The sequence below is a fragment of the Amaranthus tricolor genome, chromosome 8 (assembly GCF_026212465.1).
Source record: "Amaranthus tricolor cultivar Red isolate AtriRed21 chromosome 8, ASM2621246v1, whole genome shotgun sequence".
In the NCBI taxonomy this organism is placed as follows: Eukaryota; Viridiplantae; Streptophyta; class Magnoliopsida; order Caryophyllales; family Amaranthaceae; genus Amaranthus; species Amaranthus tricolor.
In genome coordinates, this window is record NC_080054.1 from 27472095 (window position 1) to 27495151 (window position 23057).

Genomic DNA, 23057 nt, shown 5'->3' on the forward strand with positions numbered 1-23057 from the left:
TTGCTAGACCAAGTATGATGGGGTTGGTAAGCACCCATTGCAATCTCTGTGTCTTTAGTACCAGCTAAAGATCTTTGGTTGATGTTAGCAGATCCCACTATAACGTACTCGTCATCGACAATCATTCCCTTGGCATGTACGTAAATCATGAATCTACGATTCTTGTATGAATCTGAAACCTGATAGAATTCCTTCGTAAGTAAACAAATTGGCGGCTGTACCATGTCAATCACTAGTACTGGGCTGGTAAACAAACAATATCAAAATATGTAACCAAGAGAAAACTCTAACAGGCATCAGATTCTGCTAGAGCTCAGAAATCTGGCATAAACGAAATCAGGATAAAACATTGTCTGCCCATGAATCAAAAACATTCTATAATCTTGACATTGTGCTCCGATGCATGTGGCATAGACAAGGACACTAAATGTCTGTGACAAAGGACACTTGACAATGATTCAAATGCAATTAGTATACAGGTTTTGACGATTTTTTAAAAATAAGCAATCTCATTCAAGGACTATATAAGAATGATAAAAACTACCTTATCACTAGATTGATTCACTTCGCTCAGTGATTCCTCTGGAACTTCTTCCCTATTCCCAAGGCAATAGAAATTTAAAAAATCTTGAGGATTCAAATCCATACGTTGCATTGTCTTCAGCTCACGAGCAACAACATCATACATCATTTGCATTGTTTGTCCCTGTAAGAAATGAAACTCAGCCAAATTTCACATAGCTGCGCAAGAAGTCTATCTTTTGTTTTTTCCTAGATGTAAAGCCAAGATATTGATGCAAGTTCGTAATTATCAAATAAGTTAAGGTTGAAAGAGATTAGCTCTTGACTTTAGCGATCAGTGAACTCTTGATTAAAACACAAGATCTATATTTCTAGGTAAATAATTTCAGTGTGCACAGAGATGCATTAAAATTTTCTAATTTACATAAACCTGCCAATAGAGAATTTCTTGCACAGCAGCAGACTTTGGATCACCTTCAGGCCACAATGGTAAGACAATATACACCGCAAATCTTTCATTGGCTCTTATTTTACTGGCAATTTTTAATGCCAACTCCATAGGGATCAGATTATCAGCTCCTATAATAATAAATAAGCAAAGGAACATCTTTAAAATCCTTATGAAAACTAGTTAAGGAAATAGGACATACTTCTATAGTCTATTAGCTACAACGACAAACCTTAAACTATGAAAATTGAAAATAATCAAATGGAATAAGGAAGCAAGTGATTTTCAACAGAGCTACAAAAGACTCCCTCCATTTCTAAATAAACAGCTACATTTGAGTTGGGTCTTTTGTAAGGAAGTGATTTGTGACACCATAACTTCCCTTATTATAAAAACTAAGGCAAGAGTCATCACATTCCTTATTCTACAACCATCTACCCATGTGATAATTGTGATTATCTAGGAGTTCCACATCCCAAAAAAATTAACAGCATAACAAGAGATTCGAACAAACCTGCGTTTTTATATGAAGGCCATGCATAGGATGATCCAACAAAATACTGATTTTCAATATAGATAAAGTGCTCTGCAGATCTAATTGCCTGTATGTATGCTGTTTGTATGCTTTTATCTATAACCTGATTCTTTGCACACTCAAGATTCTGCAGAACATGAAGTAATTAGCAAGTGAGAAGTCCTAATAATGAACACTAATCGTCACAAAATTAAATTTCCATAAATTTTATGAGTATGAAACCATGTGGTATGACTTATTGAAGAATCTGGCAATTGTACTTGTAAACCACTTTTTAATCACTTCAATAGTTCAAGTTTAACATTTGAAATGACATCTTGCAAAGTGACTCAAAGGAAAACCAAGCTCAAAAATAACCATTAATCACAATATTTGATTAGTCTTGGTTGATTATCAGGTTCATCAAAGATCAATAGAAAGATGTAAAAGATGATAACCTGAGCCTTAGCAAGTTGGACATATTTAGGGAATCCTCTCAGTGATCCCGAGTCAATGGAACGGAATACCTGTAATAAAAATAATGTTAAAAGATTATGATAAAAATAAAAAAAAGTATACAAAATTCACTCATAACTACAAAGAAAAAAAGGCAAAAATAATGTAGCAGTATTACTTGAACATGCCAATTTTCAGAATGCTCTTCTTTTGTAACCCATAATGTAGGATCCTCTTCTGGAACTACAGTGACATCATCATCTGCAGCTGCATGCTGAGGACTAAGTATCCAAGATATCCGATCAATCCTTATCAAAGAATCATCATGCCAACGAGACATTTTTTTTCGCAGTCCAAATTCTTTCCATTTTGTTGCTTTTTTCCATCTTTGCTCAAAATTTATGAGGACATCATATGCAGCAGGACCGTCAATTCTGCAATGCAGATCATGCCATGGCTGTCTTGGTGCCTTGGTCCCAGCCTAGGAGGGAAGAAGGTAAGCTTAGATAATAAAGCAGAAAGAAAACGTTAAAGTGCTTCATGATGACCTTAGAATAGATACATATTCACCGAAATCAACGGCAAACAAATACGCACATACAGAGAAACAAATCATGAATATACATTATGAAATGTGTCAAAAACATAGCAACGTGGATAGATTTGTGATGTGATGTACCAGTGCATTTTAATAAGAAACGCTAATCTTTGAGGTTCAAATTTTAAACAAACAATATGCATCCTAGTAAACCTATTCAAAGAAAAACAAGGCAGATATACTTACAGGAAATGTGGGATTGTGAAAATCATCTTTGAATATTGTATCGAGGTCATGAAAGAGTCTATGCTCAGGAGTGTCGTAGCGTCCATCACACAAATCAATACCTCCTAGGAAGGCTGTGATCTTTCTGTTGTTACCATAAGCCTGAGTGTCCACAAGTACACATTTCTGATGATGAGTAAACAGAGTCCCAACAACCTGCAAAGATATTAAAAGACAAACTTCAGAAAGCAATTACAGATCTTGTTGTTAGTAGAAAATAAGAAAATTTTGAAAAAAAAATCACATTCAGTCTGGTCCGTTCCTTGAGTTTTTTCACCCCTTTGTGATAGTGGTCGTAATGTACTGTCAATAATATAATTTGTGTTCTTTGTGAGTTTTCTGCTCCTAATTACGTTCATGTGTAAGTTATGTTTTTGACTTTGCGTCCCAACCCCAAAGATGACGTTATGCAACTCTTAAGGATAGTTTCATTAAAAGAAGTTTAATTGTGTGTGTCAAGGTTGTTTTACTGTCTGATATCATTGCTAATCTGTCAAAAATCTTCTAGTATCTGCGGAAATTTTCATCTTCCGTCATTTAGTTTCTGCTTGATCCATATTAATCCAGCTAATCTACTATAGAGTTTTCCCCATCTCAAAATAATGATGTAGAAATTAGCCTTTTATTTCTACTCGCTCTGTCTCTCTTTATTTGCTACAGGTACCTCAAGAATCTTTTTTTATTTGCTACTACATAGCAAGTTTTTACCAAAATATAATACCACTACTTGAACTAAGTGAAAAGAAAATGATAGAAAGGTACCAAATAAATGGCACTAGTATATGCTAAGTAGGCAGCAGCACTAGTATATAACTAACAAGTCATACAGTACCTGTTGCTTGAGGAAACTAAGTTTACTGCTCCCGTAACGAGGTGATAAGACGCAGTTAACTGAAGAATGCTTAAAAAACTTCCGTGTTTCCTCATCGTGTGTTTGCATAACCCCTTCCTACAACAAACAATAATATCTCAATCGATCAGAAAATGTTCATGATATCCCCATTTTCCGAACCACATAGCATAATATGTTATTCTCCTTCTTGCCCAATAAAAAAATTAAATACCTCGTTGGCTAGACAGATAGAAATGTCTTTCTCGTCTTTTGATAATCCAATACATAAAAACAAACATAATGAAATTTGAGCATTGACATCTCAATACTGAAAAGTTTCCTTCTATCTGGCCTAATAAGCTGAACATGGCACTTAGGATAAAAGAAAAGTGCATGATGTCTCATGCTAAATACTCATTAAACAACTAAAAAGACACAAAAGTGATTCAATAAAATACTCACCACTAAATATTATGTGATTAAACAACCAACAACTAGGGAATAAACTAAATAGTAATCTTCAACTAGCAAACATCATTCACCTGAATATGACAATAAAATTTTAAAAAGCCTTGTTTTTGGATTGTTTCAAAATTGGGAATGGAATCAAATAAAGAGGTACAACGTAATACAATTTAATTCATTCCACTAAACAGAAAATCTTTTTTTTTTTATGCTTTAAAGATTGTTATTAAATTACTTAACAAGGATCCTAGGTAATGATAATAATATCCCACACTTGCCTCTACATCACCGACACTACCATCATCAGAAACTACTATTCCATCTTAACATTTCTCTAAAAACAAGTCACAACCTTCCTTAAAACAACAATATTCAGTAGAAAAAAATATGTTAACTTCAGTAAAATTAAGTTTGTATTAGCAAAATTAAGTGCATATATATATATATATATATATATATATATATATATATATATATAGTTGGGAAGAAAATTTCAGTTGAGTGAAAACAACCTCAAATCAGCAAGACAAGGTGACGAGAACAAAACCTTACACAACTAATCATTTTAACTTCTCCTTGACTCGCCAAATTAAAATGTCACCCGCCTATGTACATCTAACATCATCGTTCATTTATGCTTAAGATTGCATAAATTAATGAAATATTTCCTTTAATAGAAAGTATGAAACCAGTTGTAGAAGTTGGAATCTATTTGCAAATAGCTATGTGCAATTAGCAATAAACAATTAGTATATTCAGGAATAATTTAAGCGTTCTAATCTTCCCCTAGAAAGCAATTCTTCCCCCACATGTCATCCCATTTCAACACTTTTTAACAAAAAGTGTGATTCTCACAACTCAATTACCACTTTTCGGACCCCAAAATCTAAAGTAAAGTTCATCCATTGACATATCCAGAAAACTTCACAGTTCTTCAAATTTTTATAAAGAAAGTTTTTAAAACAAAGGATAGGAGAAAGGAAAGGGGCCTACTTTAAAGTTACAGATTTCAATTACTTTACTGTATTACCACCATTTCTAAAACAACCCAGATTCCACCACCAAATTTAGCAATTAAAAATTTATATATAAGAATTAAATGCTGACCCCTCAAATAGATTCTCAAACATTAGAGTTAATTTAACTATTCCCTTCCGAATCCAGCAAACTAAAAATTAATTATACTTGTTATAAATAATTAATATCACCCCTCAAAAAATCAAAATTAGTGGTTTAACTTTAATCATTTTTTTGTTCATTTGTTTTAATTGAAATGTACATCAACATCCGTTAATTACCGTATAACTATAAAATCATTAAAAAATATATATATGAATTACCGTTTTGATAAAGAACTTGTTATGAGAAGTTTTATCATCCCAAACAAGCAACAAAACTCTAACACCTTCTTCAGACTTATACTTCAACAATTCTCCAAGAGTAAGATCACCACCTCTAGGTAATGATTTAGTTGGTTCTCTAACAAGCTTCACTTTATGAAAAACTGACCACCCAACAATATAAATCAAATGGTGAGCTTCAGAAATTGCATAACATATATCTTCCCAACATTTTCCATGCTTATAAATTTCTCCATTTTCCAACTTGATTTCTGGTAATAAATCATCTCTTCCATGAGCATCTTGATAAAGTGAAACAAAATTCCCTTTTCTGAGTGGAAAATAAGTGGATTTTACCCCATTTTCAGTAATTCTAAAATCTGGGTTTTTCTCACATGGAATAAACTTGAGTTCAATTCGAAGAGCGGAATCGGGTTTGGGAGGTTTACCAGAGGAAGGAGAAAGAATTGAAAACCACCCAGTAATCAGTTCACCAGAAATAATTCTAGAAGCAGGAAGAGTAAAAACGCCGATAGTTTGAGCGCCGAAAACGTCGTCGTCCTTAACTTGAAATTCAATATTTATTACTGGATGTGCTAATGGAATACAAAAATGTTCATTCCATTTAGGGTTTTGAGAATTTGGGATGACTCGAGTGCGAGCTATTGTAGCTTGTGGGACTAAAACGGCGACGTATGGATCACTAGTAATGATTCGAGGACGATGAAGGTGGTGTTCATCGGAGGAAGGATGATCGGAGGGAGATTTGGTAGTGGTTGAGCAAGTGTTGCAGCCAGTGAAGCAGAGACGAAGACGTTCAGAAGTGAGGTCCATGTTAGGCAAATGTCGAGCTTCGAGGATTTTGAGGTGTAGATCTCCATGGATATACACCAATTTTTCTGGTTCTTCCGCCATTGTTGAGTGATTAATTTGTTTGGGAAGGGTAGGAGAATGGGAGTGGGGTTTTTAGAGAGAGAGAATGAGTTGGGTTGGGAAGGGAACGTGTAGGAGATTAGTGAGTTGTCTTTATTCATTTGATAGTGACTCTATTTTACCGATGTAAAAAGCACGTGATCTTTTACATATATTTTTTTAACTAAATTTTAAGACTTAATATTTCAAAGTACAAATTATAAAAAATAAAACTTTAGACAAATCTAACAATATCTCACATAAATATTTCAATATATAATTCAAAATTTTAATTCAAATTTCTCTTTATTAAAATGAATAAATTTAGAATGGACAAACAAAAAAAAACAGTATTTATTTACATATTTTATAAAAATTTGAATGTTTAAATTGACACATTAGATATTAAAATATTAATTTTTTTGAATTTAGATGGTTAGACGGTTCGTGTAATATAAATGATTATACATGTCTCAATAGGGATGGCAATTCAGTCCGAATCCGACTCGATCGGAGGAAAATAATCTGATTCGAGTCCGAGAAAAAGGTTATCCGACTTCACAATCCGAATCCGAGTTAGAGACAGACCGGAGTTGGACCTTATTGAAAATCCGACACTCCGACCCCGAAGGAAATCCGACTTTGAATTTGACTTTTAACCCAACATTTTGTTTCCTTTAAAACTCTAAACGTGACTAATTCAAGCTCTCTCTCATACTAATTGTAATTTTCGATTTTGAAAAACTACTTGGTATTTTTATTTAGATCAATCAATCAAAATACGACAAATCAAATCAAGAGAAATAAAATACGCCAAATCAAAATGCAAGAAAAATTTGTTAAATTGTAGTATTAGGAATATTTCTCATGTTAAACTTGAATTCAAAGTACATATTTTTTTGTTAAATTGTATTTGAAAAATATATTTTGTTAACTTCGTATGCTTTAAATCATTAGTACAATATCACAACAATAAAGTTTGATAATAATCCGACTTCGTTGGAGGTCCAAGAGTCCGAGTCGGGGCAAACTTGAAGAATGCATAATCCGACTCCGAGTGGAGGTGGACTGAAAAAAAAAGTTTGACTAAAATCCAAAATAAAGTCGTAGTATGTATAATTCGAGCCGAGTCCAACCCATTGCCATCCCTCTCACTATAAAACAACCCTTTTTATAAGATTTGCTACAAATAAAAAGGAAAATGCTTTTCATAATAACTTTTTGATTTTGACTTAAAAATCTATATTTTAAATGTTAATTATCAAACTTTTTTAACTGTTTGACTGATCAAAAAATCATAAATCAAATGTAAAGAAAAAATCATCTACCAAACAGGAATGAGTATTGTTGGTAACTTGGTATTCAAAAAGAAAATGTAAGTGGGCAAGTAAAGCCATACGATACGACATACTAGTATTATGCAAAAACGTATAAATCTCTTGCGCAATCTTGTCCCTGGATTCTGCTTTTCCCTGTTTGCATTCGAAAGAAAAAAAATTATAAGCATTTATACTTTCTCCATATACTATAAATAATTTGAATTATACTTGTATAAAATTTTAAGATTATGTATTGTTTCATCCTATTGAATTTATCCCCTATTAATCATTTTATATGGAACTTTTTATTAAATAGAGCAAATTCGAAAAAATAAAAAGAGTATTAAAAAAAAAATAAGAATAAGACATATTGAATCTATTTGGCAAATGGCATTTAGCCAATTTTTTGGTTGATTATTATCATGTTAGTCAAATTGCAAAAACTTGTTTGGAAGATAAGTTTTAAACTAATCTTTTAGCCAAAACTATAAATTATTAATTTTTCTAGCTGATTTATGTTTTATCTCTAACAGTAAATCAACAACTAACAATAATTTTTTATAACAAATCATTGATAACAATTAGCTTAGAGAAAAAAAATAATAATACCCGCCGAAGAAAGAAGCCAATTGAACAAGTTAACAACCGCTAATCGCCAAACACCCCATTTTCAATTGGGTACAAAATCCAAATGCATACAACACGTTAACTACAAGGCGATTTAAAATTAAAAAATTTGTTCGGAAAAAGAAGATCAAACAAACTAAATGGGAACCTCCAAAGGTTACGTATATGATACGAATAGTACCAAAATCAATCAGATTTGTCACTCATTTGATCTCAAGTAAACAATGCTGAAAGAAATGAAGTTTATATAATACTCTTTAAGAAATTTAGATTGATTATGTATACGCATCTTTGATTTTTGTACAGAATCTATTGTTATAAACAGCATTGCAAACGTAGCAAATTTGTAATTACATCTACTCAGACCAAAAGGAAGCTCAGTCTTCAAGCCAGCTCACATTACCGAAGCAAATTCGACAAGACAACTACCTCTTTAGGTCAATTAGTTGATCCGAAATCTGCCCAATTTCTACGGAAAAAAAAAAGATGTACAAATTGGACTCTTTTCAACACTATGACGTTTAACGGTTGCTTCCATCGTTCTTATCGCTCAAAGAGGGAGAGTAACCGGCAGCACTTGGGAAATAGCCCGAACTTGGACTATTCAAGAAGAATAAATAGAAAATTAGAACATGGGAACCCAAACAATCAAATGAATGATCTCAATTTCACTCTTTTTTACCTGTAATGTGGAGAAGAAGGGCTATAATCTGGACTAGCACCTGAACTGTATGGACAGAAAGCATAACACAGTTGAAGTGTCAAAACTTTTGATGACCCACCAAGAATACATCAATATAGAAAGAAGAAAATAACAGGAGGAGTTGAATTAAGAAGAATTATTAGAGTGTTTCAGTATTTGTTGCTAGTCATGAATAAGTAATCACTAATTCAGCTATAAAGCTGTCACAATGATAAAGAAGGTTTAGCTAGAACTAACATTCATATGTCCCATGAAAACAGCTATAATTACAAAATTCTACTTGATTAAGTTTGTGGTTGGGTTTAGGAAAGGGCAAGTCTCAACATCGATTTTGTGCACAATAATTTAGTGTGCATCAATTCTTACTTTCCACATTAGTAATTCATACTCCTTAGTCTCCACTCCAATAAGCTACACTTTTTACTCTTCACTCCACCGACTTACTAGATTTTATGATTGGTGACTTGATGCACACTATTTAAACGTACATCAAGTTATTATAGGAGTTTCTCTTAGGTAGGATAAGACAAAATGATTAAAATGTTTGAGATGCGAATGAAAGAGAAATCAATGTGGATGAGAATTGGTCAAGGGTGTGCGGTCTTTTTCAAAATAATAAACGTAGAAAATTTAATGGGACGGATAAAAAAGAAACTTATAGCTAATTCCATGGGATGGAGGGAGCATTATAGTAGTAATACTGTGGCACTACTAACTATCCTTTTTGGTAAAACAACTTCAACACAAACACAAGCATAAAGTCTTGTAGATGTACCTAATCACCACCAATACCCAAAGTAACTACTATTTTGAAAAACAAATGCGCTTACTTATACACTGATTTAACAAAGCTTGTGTTTGGAACAAGTTTTCATTTCAAATAGTAGGTTTAAATTATAAAATTATAAATAAAAAATTTGAGAATGACCAGCTTCGGAAAATCATTTTCAAATTCTCAATTTTAACTACTTTTAAAACCATAGTGAAATTGACTAAAATCTATTTCTTTTTTTTTCCAAACACTAAATTGAGTCGATTCTTGATTTCCAAACGAAATCATCATTCTAAAATATAGCATATAAGATTTTAAAATTTTATACGATACAAAAGGTACCTGCTTGGACTATAACTTGGACTTGAAGGAGAGTAAGAAGGCAATGTTGGTGAATAAGATGGTGATGTTGGACTGAAACAAAAAGCACACAATTAGAGGACCCACAAATAGAAAAACTTCTTGTAATCAACAACATTCCATTACCTACGTGCCATTAAGTGGCTCCCACTTGATGTGGGGTTTGAGGGGATCGCATATACGCAAACTTACCCTTGTTAGTGATAACTCAACAAAGAAGTTGCTTCTGATTGACCCTTGGTAGCAAAAATCATATGCAATTACACATAAACAAGAAGTTCACATGATTTGATGAGTACCAGCAATAAAATTAAAACCAAAGTAACACCTGTAATTTGGAGAGGTAGGATTGTAGGGACTGGATGGTGATATTCTCGGGCTGCTGGGAGAATATGCAAGTGAGGGGCTGTACCAGGCTGAAGGATTATAACTTGGAGATGTAAGGCTGTAACTTGGTGAAGAAGGATTGTAACTAGATGAAGTAGGACTATATCCTGGCGAAGTAGGACTGTAAGCAGGTGACGTAGGTCTGTAGGATGGAGATGTGGGGCTGTAGGGTGAGAAAGTAGGGCTGTATAATGGAGATGTGGGGCTATAGGATGGAGACGTGGGGTTGTATGATGGAGATGTGGGGCTATAGGCAGGTGAAGTAGGGCTGTAAGCTGGTGATGAAGGGCTGTAAGCTGGTGATGAAGGGCTGTAAGCTGGAGAAGTGGGGCTGTAACTTGGCGATGTGGGGCTGTAGCTTGGTGAAGTCGGGTTGTAACTTGGTAATGTAGGGTTGTAGCTGAGCGATGTAGGAGAGTAAGATGGGCTTGTAGGTGAATATTTTGGACTAGTTGGACTGTATAGGAGACCCAGGGCTGTAAGTTAGGGAGGCTGGGCTATAAGGAGATGCAGCAGGAGAGAAGGCCATGCCACTAACAAATGGAGAAAAGGCAGCATCATTAATAGGCGAACGTGGCCGATTTGGGCTTAACAAGTAACTTGGAGACATCGTGCCATCATGGTAAGGTGTTCCGGATATGGATTTCAATAGCATGTCGTAACATCTCCTCATTTAGATATAATGAACAGCCACCAGTACCTATTGGTGCTAGCTTCCCTAACATGATATTTTCAGTCACACCTCTCAAATAATCTGATTCTGCATACACAGCAGCATCAAGAAGAATACCCATTGTTTCTTCAAACGAGCACCTCATCAAGGGCCCAGTATCATTTCGATTAATACCATAACGAGTGATAGGCATTAGATGTCCACGATAAGTCATCGTATCACACAAAACAGCCAAATGGCGATAGTTCACATAAGATCCATCAAAGGAAATGACTACACGTAACTCATCTAGCAAGGCCTTGCGAACAGCCTCAATTCCAAGAACTTCCATAACCTCAATCAAATGATTACTTATGGTCCTTGTTGCATCAACTTCCTTATGACTTATAACAGCAAGAAGATTGACACCTTCAGTATCCAACATCCACTCATTTTCAGCCTTGAAACCTCTCTCCTCATCAAATTTATTCACTTTACTCTGCTTGATAAACACCTTGTTAATATCTGGGATCCCTTTTAGTGCCATCTCAGTCAGCATGCTAGCAGCAACCTTTTTTAGGAAAACATCATCCTCGGCAGAATCAGCCTCCAATTCACCCCTCTGAGCCTCGTCATTTACAATACGAATACGAAGGATCAACTTCTCAGCATTGTCATCAGTAAATATACAAGTCATGTCATCACCGAATTCTACGTTGATTTTTTGTGCAATATCAACCATGCTCGGCTTTTTTTCCACCATCATTTCACGGTTCAATGTAATACGAAGCAACCAGGGAGAAATTTTATCCAGTGAAACCTCCTTGTCAGGCATTTCATAGTAAGATCTGACAAAGTCCACATCCTCATCAATGATAGTGCTCATAGGGTCTGGGTCATACCACACTTCAGTGGCATGTGTCACACTTCGCAGACATGTATATTCCAGAATACACTGAACATTTTTGGCTCTTTCTTTCGTTTTGCTGATTTCAGGATGTAAAAAGACTGATAGAGAGGGAGTTTTAATTTTCTTAGCCACATTGATGATCTCCCTCAACCTAGGAACACCAAGAGTGACATTCTTAGCACTAACACCAGCATAGTGGAAAGTGTTGAGAGTCATCTGAGTAGCAGGCTCACCAATCGACTGGGCAGCAACACAGCCTATCATTTCTCCAGGAGTCACCAAAGACTGCAAAAATCGGGACTCTATTTAACCAATAACCCACCGAAAATCTTCGCAATTAAGCTTGTACTCCTTCAACCCACGTTTGCTAGCCAGTATACTACGAAGCAAGATGTTAAAAAAGAGGGTAGCGTTCGTCTGAGCCTCCTTACTTAAAAAGTCATCACCAGGAACAACTTTTAACCTCTCCTGAAGCTCATCTACGGCTTCTATAATTTCCATTGGCTGCATGTTTGACTTTTCTCGCATGTCAATCTTGAAAATCTTTTGGGCATTCCATAACAGCCTCTTGAGATTCACAGGCAATGGCCAAGAATTGTCACCAGTCGTTGCTATGTCAGTAGCAAGTTGGCATCTATCTACTTCAAGTTTTTGGACTTCAGCATCAAATACATTACGGAACTCACGAATAGTTTTCAGATCATCCACATGCTCTTTCAACATATAATCTGGTTCCCAGTTCTCAGCATCAAACTCATATCTGTATGTTGCATCAAATTCTAATTTCTTCATCTTCAGGGAATCCAGCTTCTGAGATTCTATCCAAACAGCATCCATACCATCTTCACCACAGAGAAACTGTATAACATCTCCGACAGAATTTCTTACAGTGCAATCATAATTGACCATGATATCCTCCATAGCCTTGACCAGTTTACGCTGAATATAACCAGTCTCGGAAGTTTTGACAGCCGTATCAATGAGACCTTCTCTACCACCCATAGCATGGAAAAAGAACTCCTGGGGAGTTAATCCTCTCAGATATGAATTCTGCACAAACCCACGACTTTCTGGCCCATAATTATCTTTAGTGAAATGGGGTAATGTTCAGCCAATAAAACCAAATGGTATGCGTTTGCCTTCAACATTCTGTTGTCCCACACAGGCAGTCATCTGGGATATGTTAATAAAACTTCCTTTGGATCCTGCTGTAACCATAGCTTTCAGGTTGTTACTCTCAGATAGACTCCTCTCAGCACTACTTCCAGCATCATCACGAGCTTTGTTCAAAACCTGAACATTGGAATAAATCAGTATTAAGACAAACAAGAGTAGCTCACATAACAGAACGAAAGACATTTCCAATGACCTGGTTAACTCTATTTTCGAAAGATTCCATCATCGTACGTCCCGGTTCAGGGTCCAACTGCTTTTCCTGCGCTGCCCTTATAAGGTTTTTCACTTCTTTGTTCAAATCACATAGGACTTGTTTCTTTCGGAATTTGATGTTTGTTCGTATCATGGGCCTCTTTCTTCATGCCCATATGCTTCCACTTCCAATACAATATTCTTTCCAAAAAAAGAAAGTTATATCTCCACTTCAAGTGAATTCCCTATTCTTGTTTACTTGCACTAAAACTAAATTTTACACATCACTTGATAGTATTTTGCGTGTGGCAGCTATAAAATGAGAAAAAAAATATAGTATTATCTTTAAGAATCTTCTATTTATGATTAGTTTATTTCAAGTTATTTAATTCGGTTGTAATTTCAATTTTTATATTTTGTAATAGTTTGTGAAGACTTGTAATCTTGATTGACGCTTATAATCTTTTTAAATTTTATATCCATAAAATATATAACAAAATTAGCACCTAATTAGTAATAAGTTTAATAACCCATAAAAACCCACATTTTCACAACCAACATCAATTAAAATATCCTCAAATAAAAAATTCCACCTCGTTAGCAAGAATCTTAGAGCAATTGTAGCAAACACAGCGCATAACACTCAGCACAATCTTCATAAAACCAAAATGAAACATTGGTTTAGCCAGCTCAAGGTGTCCAAAATGACCAGGGCATTCCGCCATGTTTGCTGTACATGTATCACACTTCATCTTCCGATCAATTGTTCCTAGTCTCGGGTCGCGTAACCCGTTAGGTTTAGGTTTTCCTCTCTCAGTCGTCTGACCGAACTCCACTTCTATGACTGACATTTGCCGCTGCATATTACCAATATAAAAACACAAATTCATCAATCAATTAATAACAATCCAATGAAATAAACAAATTAGGGTTTGAAGAGAGAAGTTAATTACGATCTCTTCGGGACTAAGAATTACGAACTGAATCATATGGACTTTAGTGACTTCTAATGGAGAGTGTGGAAGTCGAGTATCCCATGCCGGAGATTCAAACATTATGGTTTCGATTTCGAATGTACGATCATTGTATTATTTTTTCATGAAAATTTAAATTGTTGATGCAAATTATCCCTATTGTTCGTAGTTAGCTGTCAATATTAGTCAGTTTTAGGCTTTTTACTTGTACAGAAAGAAATATAATCTTGAATCTTTCTCAAGGTCCCTTTTCCTAACAGCGGCGAATGAGAAGAAAATGAAATATTAGTGTGGGTATACATATATATATATATATATATATATATATATTGTAACACCTTGAGATTTACTGACGTAATTATTTTAATGACTTTTGGGTATTTTATAATTATATTAAATGAATTTTGAAGTAGTTTTAATAAATTTCTTTCATATACGAATTTAAATATTGACATATATTTATATTAAAAATACAATCACGATTTCTAAATAAAGAGATTCGAATCAAAATAATTATTTTATTGAAATGTGTGATCACACAAGGTGAGTTCTTAATTGGACCTCGCAAGAAGATGAATCTAGATATAAATAAATTAATAAATAGATAAATAATATAAAAGGATAGGTTAGGGTTGTGAGTATTCCCTCCCTCACTCACAAAGAATCAAACTGTCACTCCCTCCTTCCCTCTCTTCTTCCTTTTCTTTCTCTTCTCCCTGTGAAGATACACTGCACGCTCACGGTGCACAGCAACAACCACAACCGGCTACCCCTCCTGCAATCACAGCCGGCTGCTCTTCTCCCCAGAATCGGAAGCACGACCGTCTCCTCCAAGCAGCAGCAACTACCGCTTTTGCTCCCCAACGACAGCAGCAGGCTGTTGTGACGTCAACGTCAACAGCCGCAACCTTCCTCCACCATTTTCGTGCTCCACACCACCACAACAACCACCTATACCCTCACTTTTTTTAGTTTCTCCATTGTGAGTCATCTCTTCTCTTTTCTCTAATTATTTTCTAGTGTTATTTGGAGTTTTATTAAGTGTATTGAGTTTGATGTTGGTTTTGTGTTAATTTCATTGAATCTTTTTGTGGGTAAGAATTTGATTGATGAATTAAACATGTTTATAACTTAGGGTTTGAAGTGTGATTTGAAATTGTGGGTTGTGTGTTGATTTTGTATTAGTTTCTTTGAATCTTAGTATGGGTAGTAATTAAATATGTTATCTTTGAACACGAAACGATTAGGGCTTGGATTTAGAGATGAAATTACTAATAATGTGTGTTTTATACTATATTTTGGTGATGATTGATTAAATAACATTAAAAGTTGTTTTAAGATTTGGTCGATTGGTTATAATTGTGAATAATTAGTAATGGTGATGATGTTAGTTGACTATGAGAGTGATTTTGATTGATTAAATTGGGAATAATAGTTACTAATTGTTGTGGTTTGATTGTTGTAAATTACAAATACCCTTATTAGGTTGTTATGAAGTTATAGATACATGATATTAGTAAAGCAAGAGCATAATGTCAACTTATCGTTGATGATTGCTAAAGTTATTTGTCGTGTTGTTTTGACTATAGTTCTTAATAGCTTTGGAGAATGTAACAAATGATATCCCGATACGATAACTCTAAGATTTGCCTTATCGTTATATTAATATTATATTAAAATTGTAAGATTTCGTTGTGATTAGTTATTTTTGGATAACGGGAGCCGATATGCTCAAAATTAGTTAATGTAAAAAAACGATTCACACAAACTTCAACTTTAAATTGATGGAAAGACTTATGTTGTGTTGAGTTAATGATTTAGCTTGTATTGAATGAGTTGTGTGCGTACTAGAGTAATCGGAAACTCATGTTGAATGGGTGATAACGGTTACTTTGATATTTAGTTTGGTATGGCAAAGTAGTTAAGGGAACTTATTAGTTTTACTCATAACTTATATAGGTGCCCATTTCGTAAGAGGAAAGTAGAGCCTTAGTTGGGTGATTTTGTGACTTTTGATCGTGCAGTAACGCTTACAGGTACGTATACGCAGTAACTAACCCTTATATGCAATTTGCTTTAAGATATTATTGTTTATTGTGATAATGTAAATTGCATTGAAACTATGAGATTATAGTGAGTACACTTTATATGAAGAGCTATCGATTATGAAGTTCTTGCGCTTAGAATAGCTATAGAGAATGAGAGTGTTAGTAGGAGGCAGGACCACCCCCTTATTTATTTAAATATTAGATTATGCCTTAATTGGAGTTAGAATGACTCCTTTATAAGTGAATTTCATATTTTGATGAGTGGCTTAGTGGGTTTTGGCGTGCTGCTATCCCAGGGCGCTCATTATTAGTCGAAAGTGGAAGTTATTCCCATCTGATTAAGTATTAGATTATGATTAGCTGGCGTGACTCAACTAGATTATGTCCGGTTGATTTATTAGTCCCCTAGGTGAGGTTCGACGGGACCACCGTAAGGGGGGTATGAGCATTGGGTCACTGGGCGCCGGATGGCCGATACCGCCCCTTGACCGAGGTGTTACCATGTGGGCCTTGCAAACCTCAATATGGTGGCCTCTTCACTGGTTTAGAACCCTAGTGTGTTAGTTTTTCCCGAAGGTAGGACCCGAGAGGGTCAGCTGGAGGGGGCATGAGCTCGTACTTTGCCATGGGCGCCGGATGGCCGATAACGCCCTTGGTCGTGTCACATTGATTGAACGTTTACTCTTTGATATAATATTTACTCATTGATAGAACATCTACTTATTGATAGAATAGTTTATGCTAGTGAGAAGTGTGCCTAAGTTAAGTTACCTCAAGGGTATTACAGACTATGATCACACTTACCCTAAGATAGAAAAGCTCTATAAAGTCATGTGTTAGGTATTCTGTTAATGCCTTGGTCGAGTCGAACTATGCGTGTTTTGCAAGAGTTTATGTTTGAAAAGAGGAGCGTGAAGACCTACATTCTACCCAAGCGCACATGATTCGAGTTGGAAAGCACGTAATGAAATTAAGAAGTATAAGTGGCCGATAAACGGTTACTATCTGTGCTTGCGTTTTATGAAATCATCTTATTTTGTTTTATGATATAATGCTATCTAGTAGTTGGCCTTATTATATTTGATGCTAGTTACTGACGTGTACGTGTTCGTGTATGTTTGATTGTTGATGACTTTCTATGATTGTCCTGCTATGACACATTGGCCTTTGGTCTAATGTCGAGCAGCAGAAGGATCATGGACAGGCGTAGCAGATATTGGAGCTTCATTTGCATTGCATTGCATTGGGGAAGAGTGATGAGGGTGAAGCATAATCTGTGTCATGCCGCTATCTTTCGATTTTGTAGCTCTAGTTATCTTTTGTAAACTTTGGTTGTATATGTTTTGTTATGAGGCCTTGTGTCCTCCCTCGTATATTTGTATTTCCGCTGCGTAGTTTATAACTCTGCATGGTGTTAAGGAGTTAAGTCTTTTTAAAACGCAAATGTCGACACTGGAACCACGATCCATGCTTGGCATGTTGATTTGAGAAGCCGGCGACGAATCATTCCGCCGTGGTGTGAGATTTTAAAGGCAATGATGCCTTAGATTAGTTTAATGTTTTTATATTGCTAAATGCTTTACCACATGTTCGATTTTTAGAAGAGATGCTGCGAAATTTCCACGCACCTTTTTAAAGTTAATATTTAACGTTTATCTAAATTCTTTTCCTTTTTTTTATGTAACACCCGAATTTCCTCTCGTTCTTTACGGTTTTGGTTTCGTTAAGTGGTCGAAAATTATGGGGTGTTACATATATATATATATATATATATATATATATATATATATATATATATATATATATATATATATATAAGATTTTAATGATTGTCTTTTATTGTACAATTTTGAATTGTTCTGAGTTGTGAAATATTCAATATTCGCAAATAACAAATTTTCATATATATTTTCTATATTTAGTTTTTTTTGCTATTAAAAGATTTGAAATTGATATCTTTGTGATAAAAAGACAATATAATCCTTTAAGAGACTTTTTCAGTGGAAAAAAGGCAAAAAAAGATAGAGTAAAATATACTACTATTATTGTATGATAAAATTTGTTGTTTTGGGTAGGATTATTTACATGTAAAAGATAACATCAACACCATGGACCATGACAAGAAGAAACAATGGCATTGGCCACTCATGGGGAATATGGTACATCAATAGACAATTACAAAAGAGAAAAGAACAAGTACATTTTTTGGGTCCACCGTCCACTTCACAAGTATATGAAATATAAATGCAAACAATGCGGTGCAACGTGCATCATGTGTACAATGTAGTATGAATAGTCTTAAAGAGTAACATATATAATGGTGTCAACTATCAGCTTAATTTTTTAGTTGAGTTGGTTTTTTAACGTAATATAAAAAGCTAGTATGACAATAGGTCACGAGTTTGAATCCACACCATCCTTATTTAAAGTAGAATATTTAGCGTCAGTTATGAAAAAGGTATGTATTGCATCCACACTTTTAGCCCAAATGGTTGTCATGTGAAGGGGTGTGTTAAAGTATATAACATATCATGGGATCTCAATCATCAACTTAAACTTATAATTGAGGCCCCAGGATACTTTATATACTCTATAGAGGATGAAGAAAGGTTGCAACTTGCAAGTTTATATTATAAACAATTAGTATGGAAACTTGTGCAATGCACAAATTTATTAGTACAAAAAATATATATAAAAAACAGTTTCAAATAATAATGCAAGTATATACTATCGCTATTAAATTTACCAAATACATGACTTTTTCAAATCAAAACATAAGTACTGACGTTCTTTAAAATTATCTATCCAATACATAACTTTTTTCATCAATTGAACATATTATATATTAAGTTAACTAAATAGAAATACTATAGTACGTAAATCATACAAATACTTTACCTAATTTAGCTCAAATTCTAAAAAAAAAAGTGTTAGATTTTAAATTAGATAAATATTGTCATGTAATCAATTATTATCTACTTTACATAATCTTTTAATCTTATTTTTCATCCTAAGACAAAACATTCATTAAGTCATAAATTTTACTATATGTATTTCCTTAATTATTGTTATATGTTTCAATTTATTCATTTACTATTTTTAGTCATATTATTACTAAATAAAAATTAATCAACATGTAATCATTTCACACCAAATAATATTTTTCTATTTGTCATGTTTTTAAAAGATTAACTTAAAATTTTCCAACACTTTTATAGTATTGTATAATTTTTATTATTATTAATATTAGTACCAACAATTAAAAGAGTGTAAATATTTGAAGATAGATGGTATATGATGGCCATATTAAGGAAACATTTGGTGAATATTTTTTTTTCCTTATTTACAGCTTTTTTGATAGTCATATATTGTTCTTACTCTATTCATGTAAACAATATTTTGCATATTATTCATTGATATTTTTAGGAAATTATTTATTATTTAGTTACCTATTGTAAGAGATTCTTTTGTATTATTTAAAGCCCTTTAGCTGCTTTGTTAATGACATACATAACATAACAATTATACAACTTCTTCTGTTTTCTAGGGGCCACTAATGGCCAACCATCTCAAACTCTCAATGTACACTCAATAGGGAAGTTGACTAAATTTAAGTCTTAATAATGATTGAATGACTATTCAAGTATTCATGGATGCATCGCAATTTAGTTAGTGTTTGTTTAGTGCACACCACAATCTTCTCATGTTTACGTTAACACGTCCTCTGCAAAAAAAAAAAATTGTTTTGACTTCTTGACCTAGCAAGCTTGCACCAAAACAAGCTTGCATCCATCCCAATTCAGACAAATATAAATATAAATTTGGTGGATAATGAGCATATATAAGTATGAAAAGCACTACTTGTCACGCATAGTGTCTTATCCGCCTAATGCCCACCCACCCACCCCACTCCATATCCAACTACACATCTACAATGTATTACTTTATATTATTTTTATATATTTTTATCAAAAAATATTAACAAAAATTTTAAAAAATTAATTTTATTTTATTACATTGTATAGTTTAAATAAAATTAGATATATAATTAAATTTGTTAAGAATTGCAATTTCATGGAGCATATATAATATGAACTACATGTGTATTAGGAGTGGGTGTAAGGTGGGTATATAAGGTACATATACCCAGCTAGTCAGAGTGGGTGGAGATGAGTTTAAATGTATACCCATGTTAGGAGGCGTGAGTGTGCAAATTTTACCAGCCATAAATAGTGGATAGATGATGGGCATGAAAATTTAAGTGAATAAGGATATGAAGGAGGGTACACCGTATCCATCCATCACTTTGCCATCCCTACTTTGAACCAGCCACCATGCCAACATTTTAAATACAGTGCAATCGTGCCGCCATATGTCATTATCTTGTGCTGATACTCGTTTTGTCCTTCTCATTTAGTATTAATTTTTTATTTTAGCCGCTCCTATTATTTTCTTTTAAACTCGTCGACACATTTTGAGTCTCTTTTAATTTCATCAAACGCAATTCATTTTTTTCTTCATTTATTATTAAACTAGATAGATTCCCGTGCAAAACACGAATACTATAAATATTTATTTATATGATTATATTAATATATTATTTTATAATATTAGTTCACGTAGAATATAAACTTAATCATTAAATCTTTGTATTTGTTATAATAATATAATTATTTAAGTGTAGAGATAATTTGTTATACAATTATATTGAAACATATATGTGAAAAAACAGACAAAAAATACCATCAATTAATAAAATTTATCAAATTGATTATCGTTAAGCTATTTGATGAAATAATAAAATCCAAATAAGTAAAGAAATATCCGTTAGCAGTTTTTATTAAATTTTAATTACTGTATAATTTTAACATGCAATAGAATACTCTATTTATTATTGAAAAATCATTCTTTTTTTTATGATTCTATCATTGAAAGATTATAGATTTTCTATCAATATATTATATTTTAATTTAATTTGTAGATTTTCATCATATGTATGATTAATTATCAAATTTTTTTAAGTGAATCATAAAATATATAAACTGAATATAGAAATATGAAGTCAATTATCAAAAAATTTTATTCAATGACAAATAGGCGAAATTTTTTTTAATAAGAGTGTGACACGTGTCCCAAGTCGTTTCTTAATTAGTATATTTTATTCATTATTCATTATTCATTATTAATTGATTATTAATGACTATTAATATCACATTTTACTCATAAAACATTATATTTCTCTTTGTTATTATCCTGGAAGAATATAGAAAAACCCAATTGACGTAGTCATCAAGTCAACGAAACTTACAAAATCTTATCTTGAAAATGGTATTTGCTTCAATTTAAACAAAATTTAATTTTTTAGATAACTTCAAATTTTTAGATAATTTTTTTGTAATTTTAGAATAACCGAAAAAAGGATAGGATTAAGTGAGAAACAAACCTAAAAGTTTACTTCAACTAAGACAAGATCCGATAAAAAAAAATATACTACTTCTATTAAAAGAAAGATAACTTGATAAGGTAGTAAATAAATAATTAAATATAATCAAACTCTCTCTTGAGAGACCGTCTTTTCTAAAGAAAGCTCTCAAGAGTCCAATTCACTTTTTTTCTTTAGTAAATATCTTAATTTAAAAAAAAAATTGTTGTTTTAAAAAAAATGTTGTTGTTTTTTAAAAAAATGTTAGAAAACTGCTTTCTTTTTGGAAGATGAAAAGTTTTCTGATTAACTTTCTATTCTTAAGAAAAATAAAACATCATTTAGTAATAAATGAGATTTTTTCATTTTTTTAAAAAATTAAGGTTCATTAATGGTGGAAAACAGTGATGTTAAAGATGACAATTATGGCTAATTTTTATGATTTGGGGTTAAAATAATATATTTGGGGTTATAACATGATATATTTGGGATTATGACAGAATATATTTGTGGTTATAACATATATTTGGGGCTATAGCTCAATATATTTAGAATTAAAACTTAATATATTTGAGGTTTTATAACATAATATATTTGCTTGTATTATTATAATATCAATTTTGTAGTATTATATCAAAATATATATTGTTATAAACCCAAATCTATTACGTTAAAACCGCAATCATATATTTTGTTATAACCCCAATTATATTATGTTATAACTCTAAATATATTATGGTTATAACCCAAATATATTATATTGTAATAACAAATATATTATGTTATAACCACAATTGCTTTTATTAATTTCGCCCAAACAGTAGACATTGTTGTCCTCTTCAACATCATTATTTACACCATTGATAAAGCTTAATTTTTAAAAAAATCAGAAAATTATAAATCCAACTATATATAACACAATCAACCCATAAAAAATGAAAATGAAAACTTTAAAAACGAAAATGATAAGTATAAATACATAACTTTGATGGTTTTGCAAATGTTGAAAAAAATAAATAGAAAATTAACAACAATGGAGTTGAAGAGAGAAAGATGGGGATTGAAAATTACAAATAAAGTTTGAGAGAGGAAGACGAATAGTTTTGTCAAAAAAGAGAAAAAGGAAAACTGAAAATGAAAATTAAAAAGCAAAGTTTAGTTAACTTTTAAAAAATTTTAAAATTAAACTGAACCAAACTTGAA

At 32.9% G+C, this 23057-nt stretch overlaps 1 protein-coding gene, 1 long non-coding RNA gene and 1 pseudogene across 2 annotated transcripts in view; 1 reads left to right on the forward strand and 2 right to left on the reverse strand.

Moving 5' to 3' along the window:
• The window catches only part of LOC130820736 (phospholipase D delta-like), an 8221-nt gene extending 1800 nt beyond the window's left edge, over positions 1 to 6421 (reverse strand). Inside the window, exons 1-9 of the mRNA XM_057686235.1 lie at positions 5401 to 6421; positions 3596 to 3712; positions 2725 to 2919; positions 2119 to 2421; positions 1943 to 2011; positions 1485 to 1632; positions 953 to 1101; positions 545 to 706; positions 1 to 179 (exon numbers count right to left, since the gene is read on the reverse strand). The exon at positions 1 to 179 is cut by the window's left edge and continues 22 nt beyond it. Coding sequence (XP_057542218.1) covers positions 1 to 179; positions 545 to 706; positions 953 to 1101; positions 1485 to 1632; positions 1943 to 2011; positions 2119 to 2421; positions 2725 to 2919; positions 3596 to 3712; positions 5401 to 6315 — 2237 coding nt within the window. The 5' untranslated portion in view covers positions 6316 to 6421. The remainder of the gene's footprint in view (positions 180 to 544; positions 707 to 952; positions 1102 to 1484; positions 1633 to 1942; positions 2012 to 2118; positions 2422 to 2724; positions 2920 to 3595; positions 3713 to 5400) is intronic.
• Positions 6422 to 8549: 2128 nt separating this feature from the next.
• LOC130821746 (DNA-directed RNA polymerase II subunit RPB1-like) lies at positions 8550 to 14616 on the reverse strand (annotated as a pseudogene).
• A 410-nt stretch (positions 14617 to 15026) lies between these two features.
• LOC130821326 (uncharacterized) lies at positions 15027 to 18135 on the forward strand. Its single transcript, XR_009045334.1, has 3 exons — positions 15027 to 15366; positions 16344 to 16420; positions 17619 to 18135. It is a non-coding gene; the product is annotated as an uncharacterized LOC130821326 (long non-coding RNA).
• Positions 18136 to 23057: the final 4922 nt, after the last annotated feature.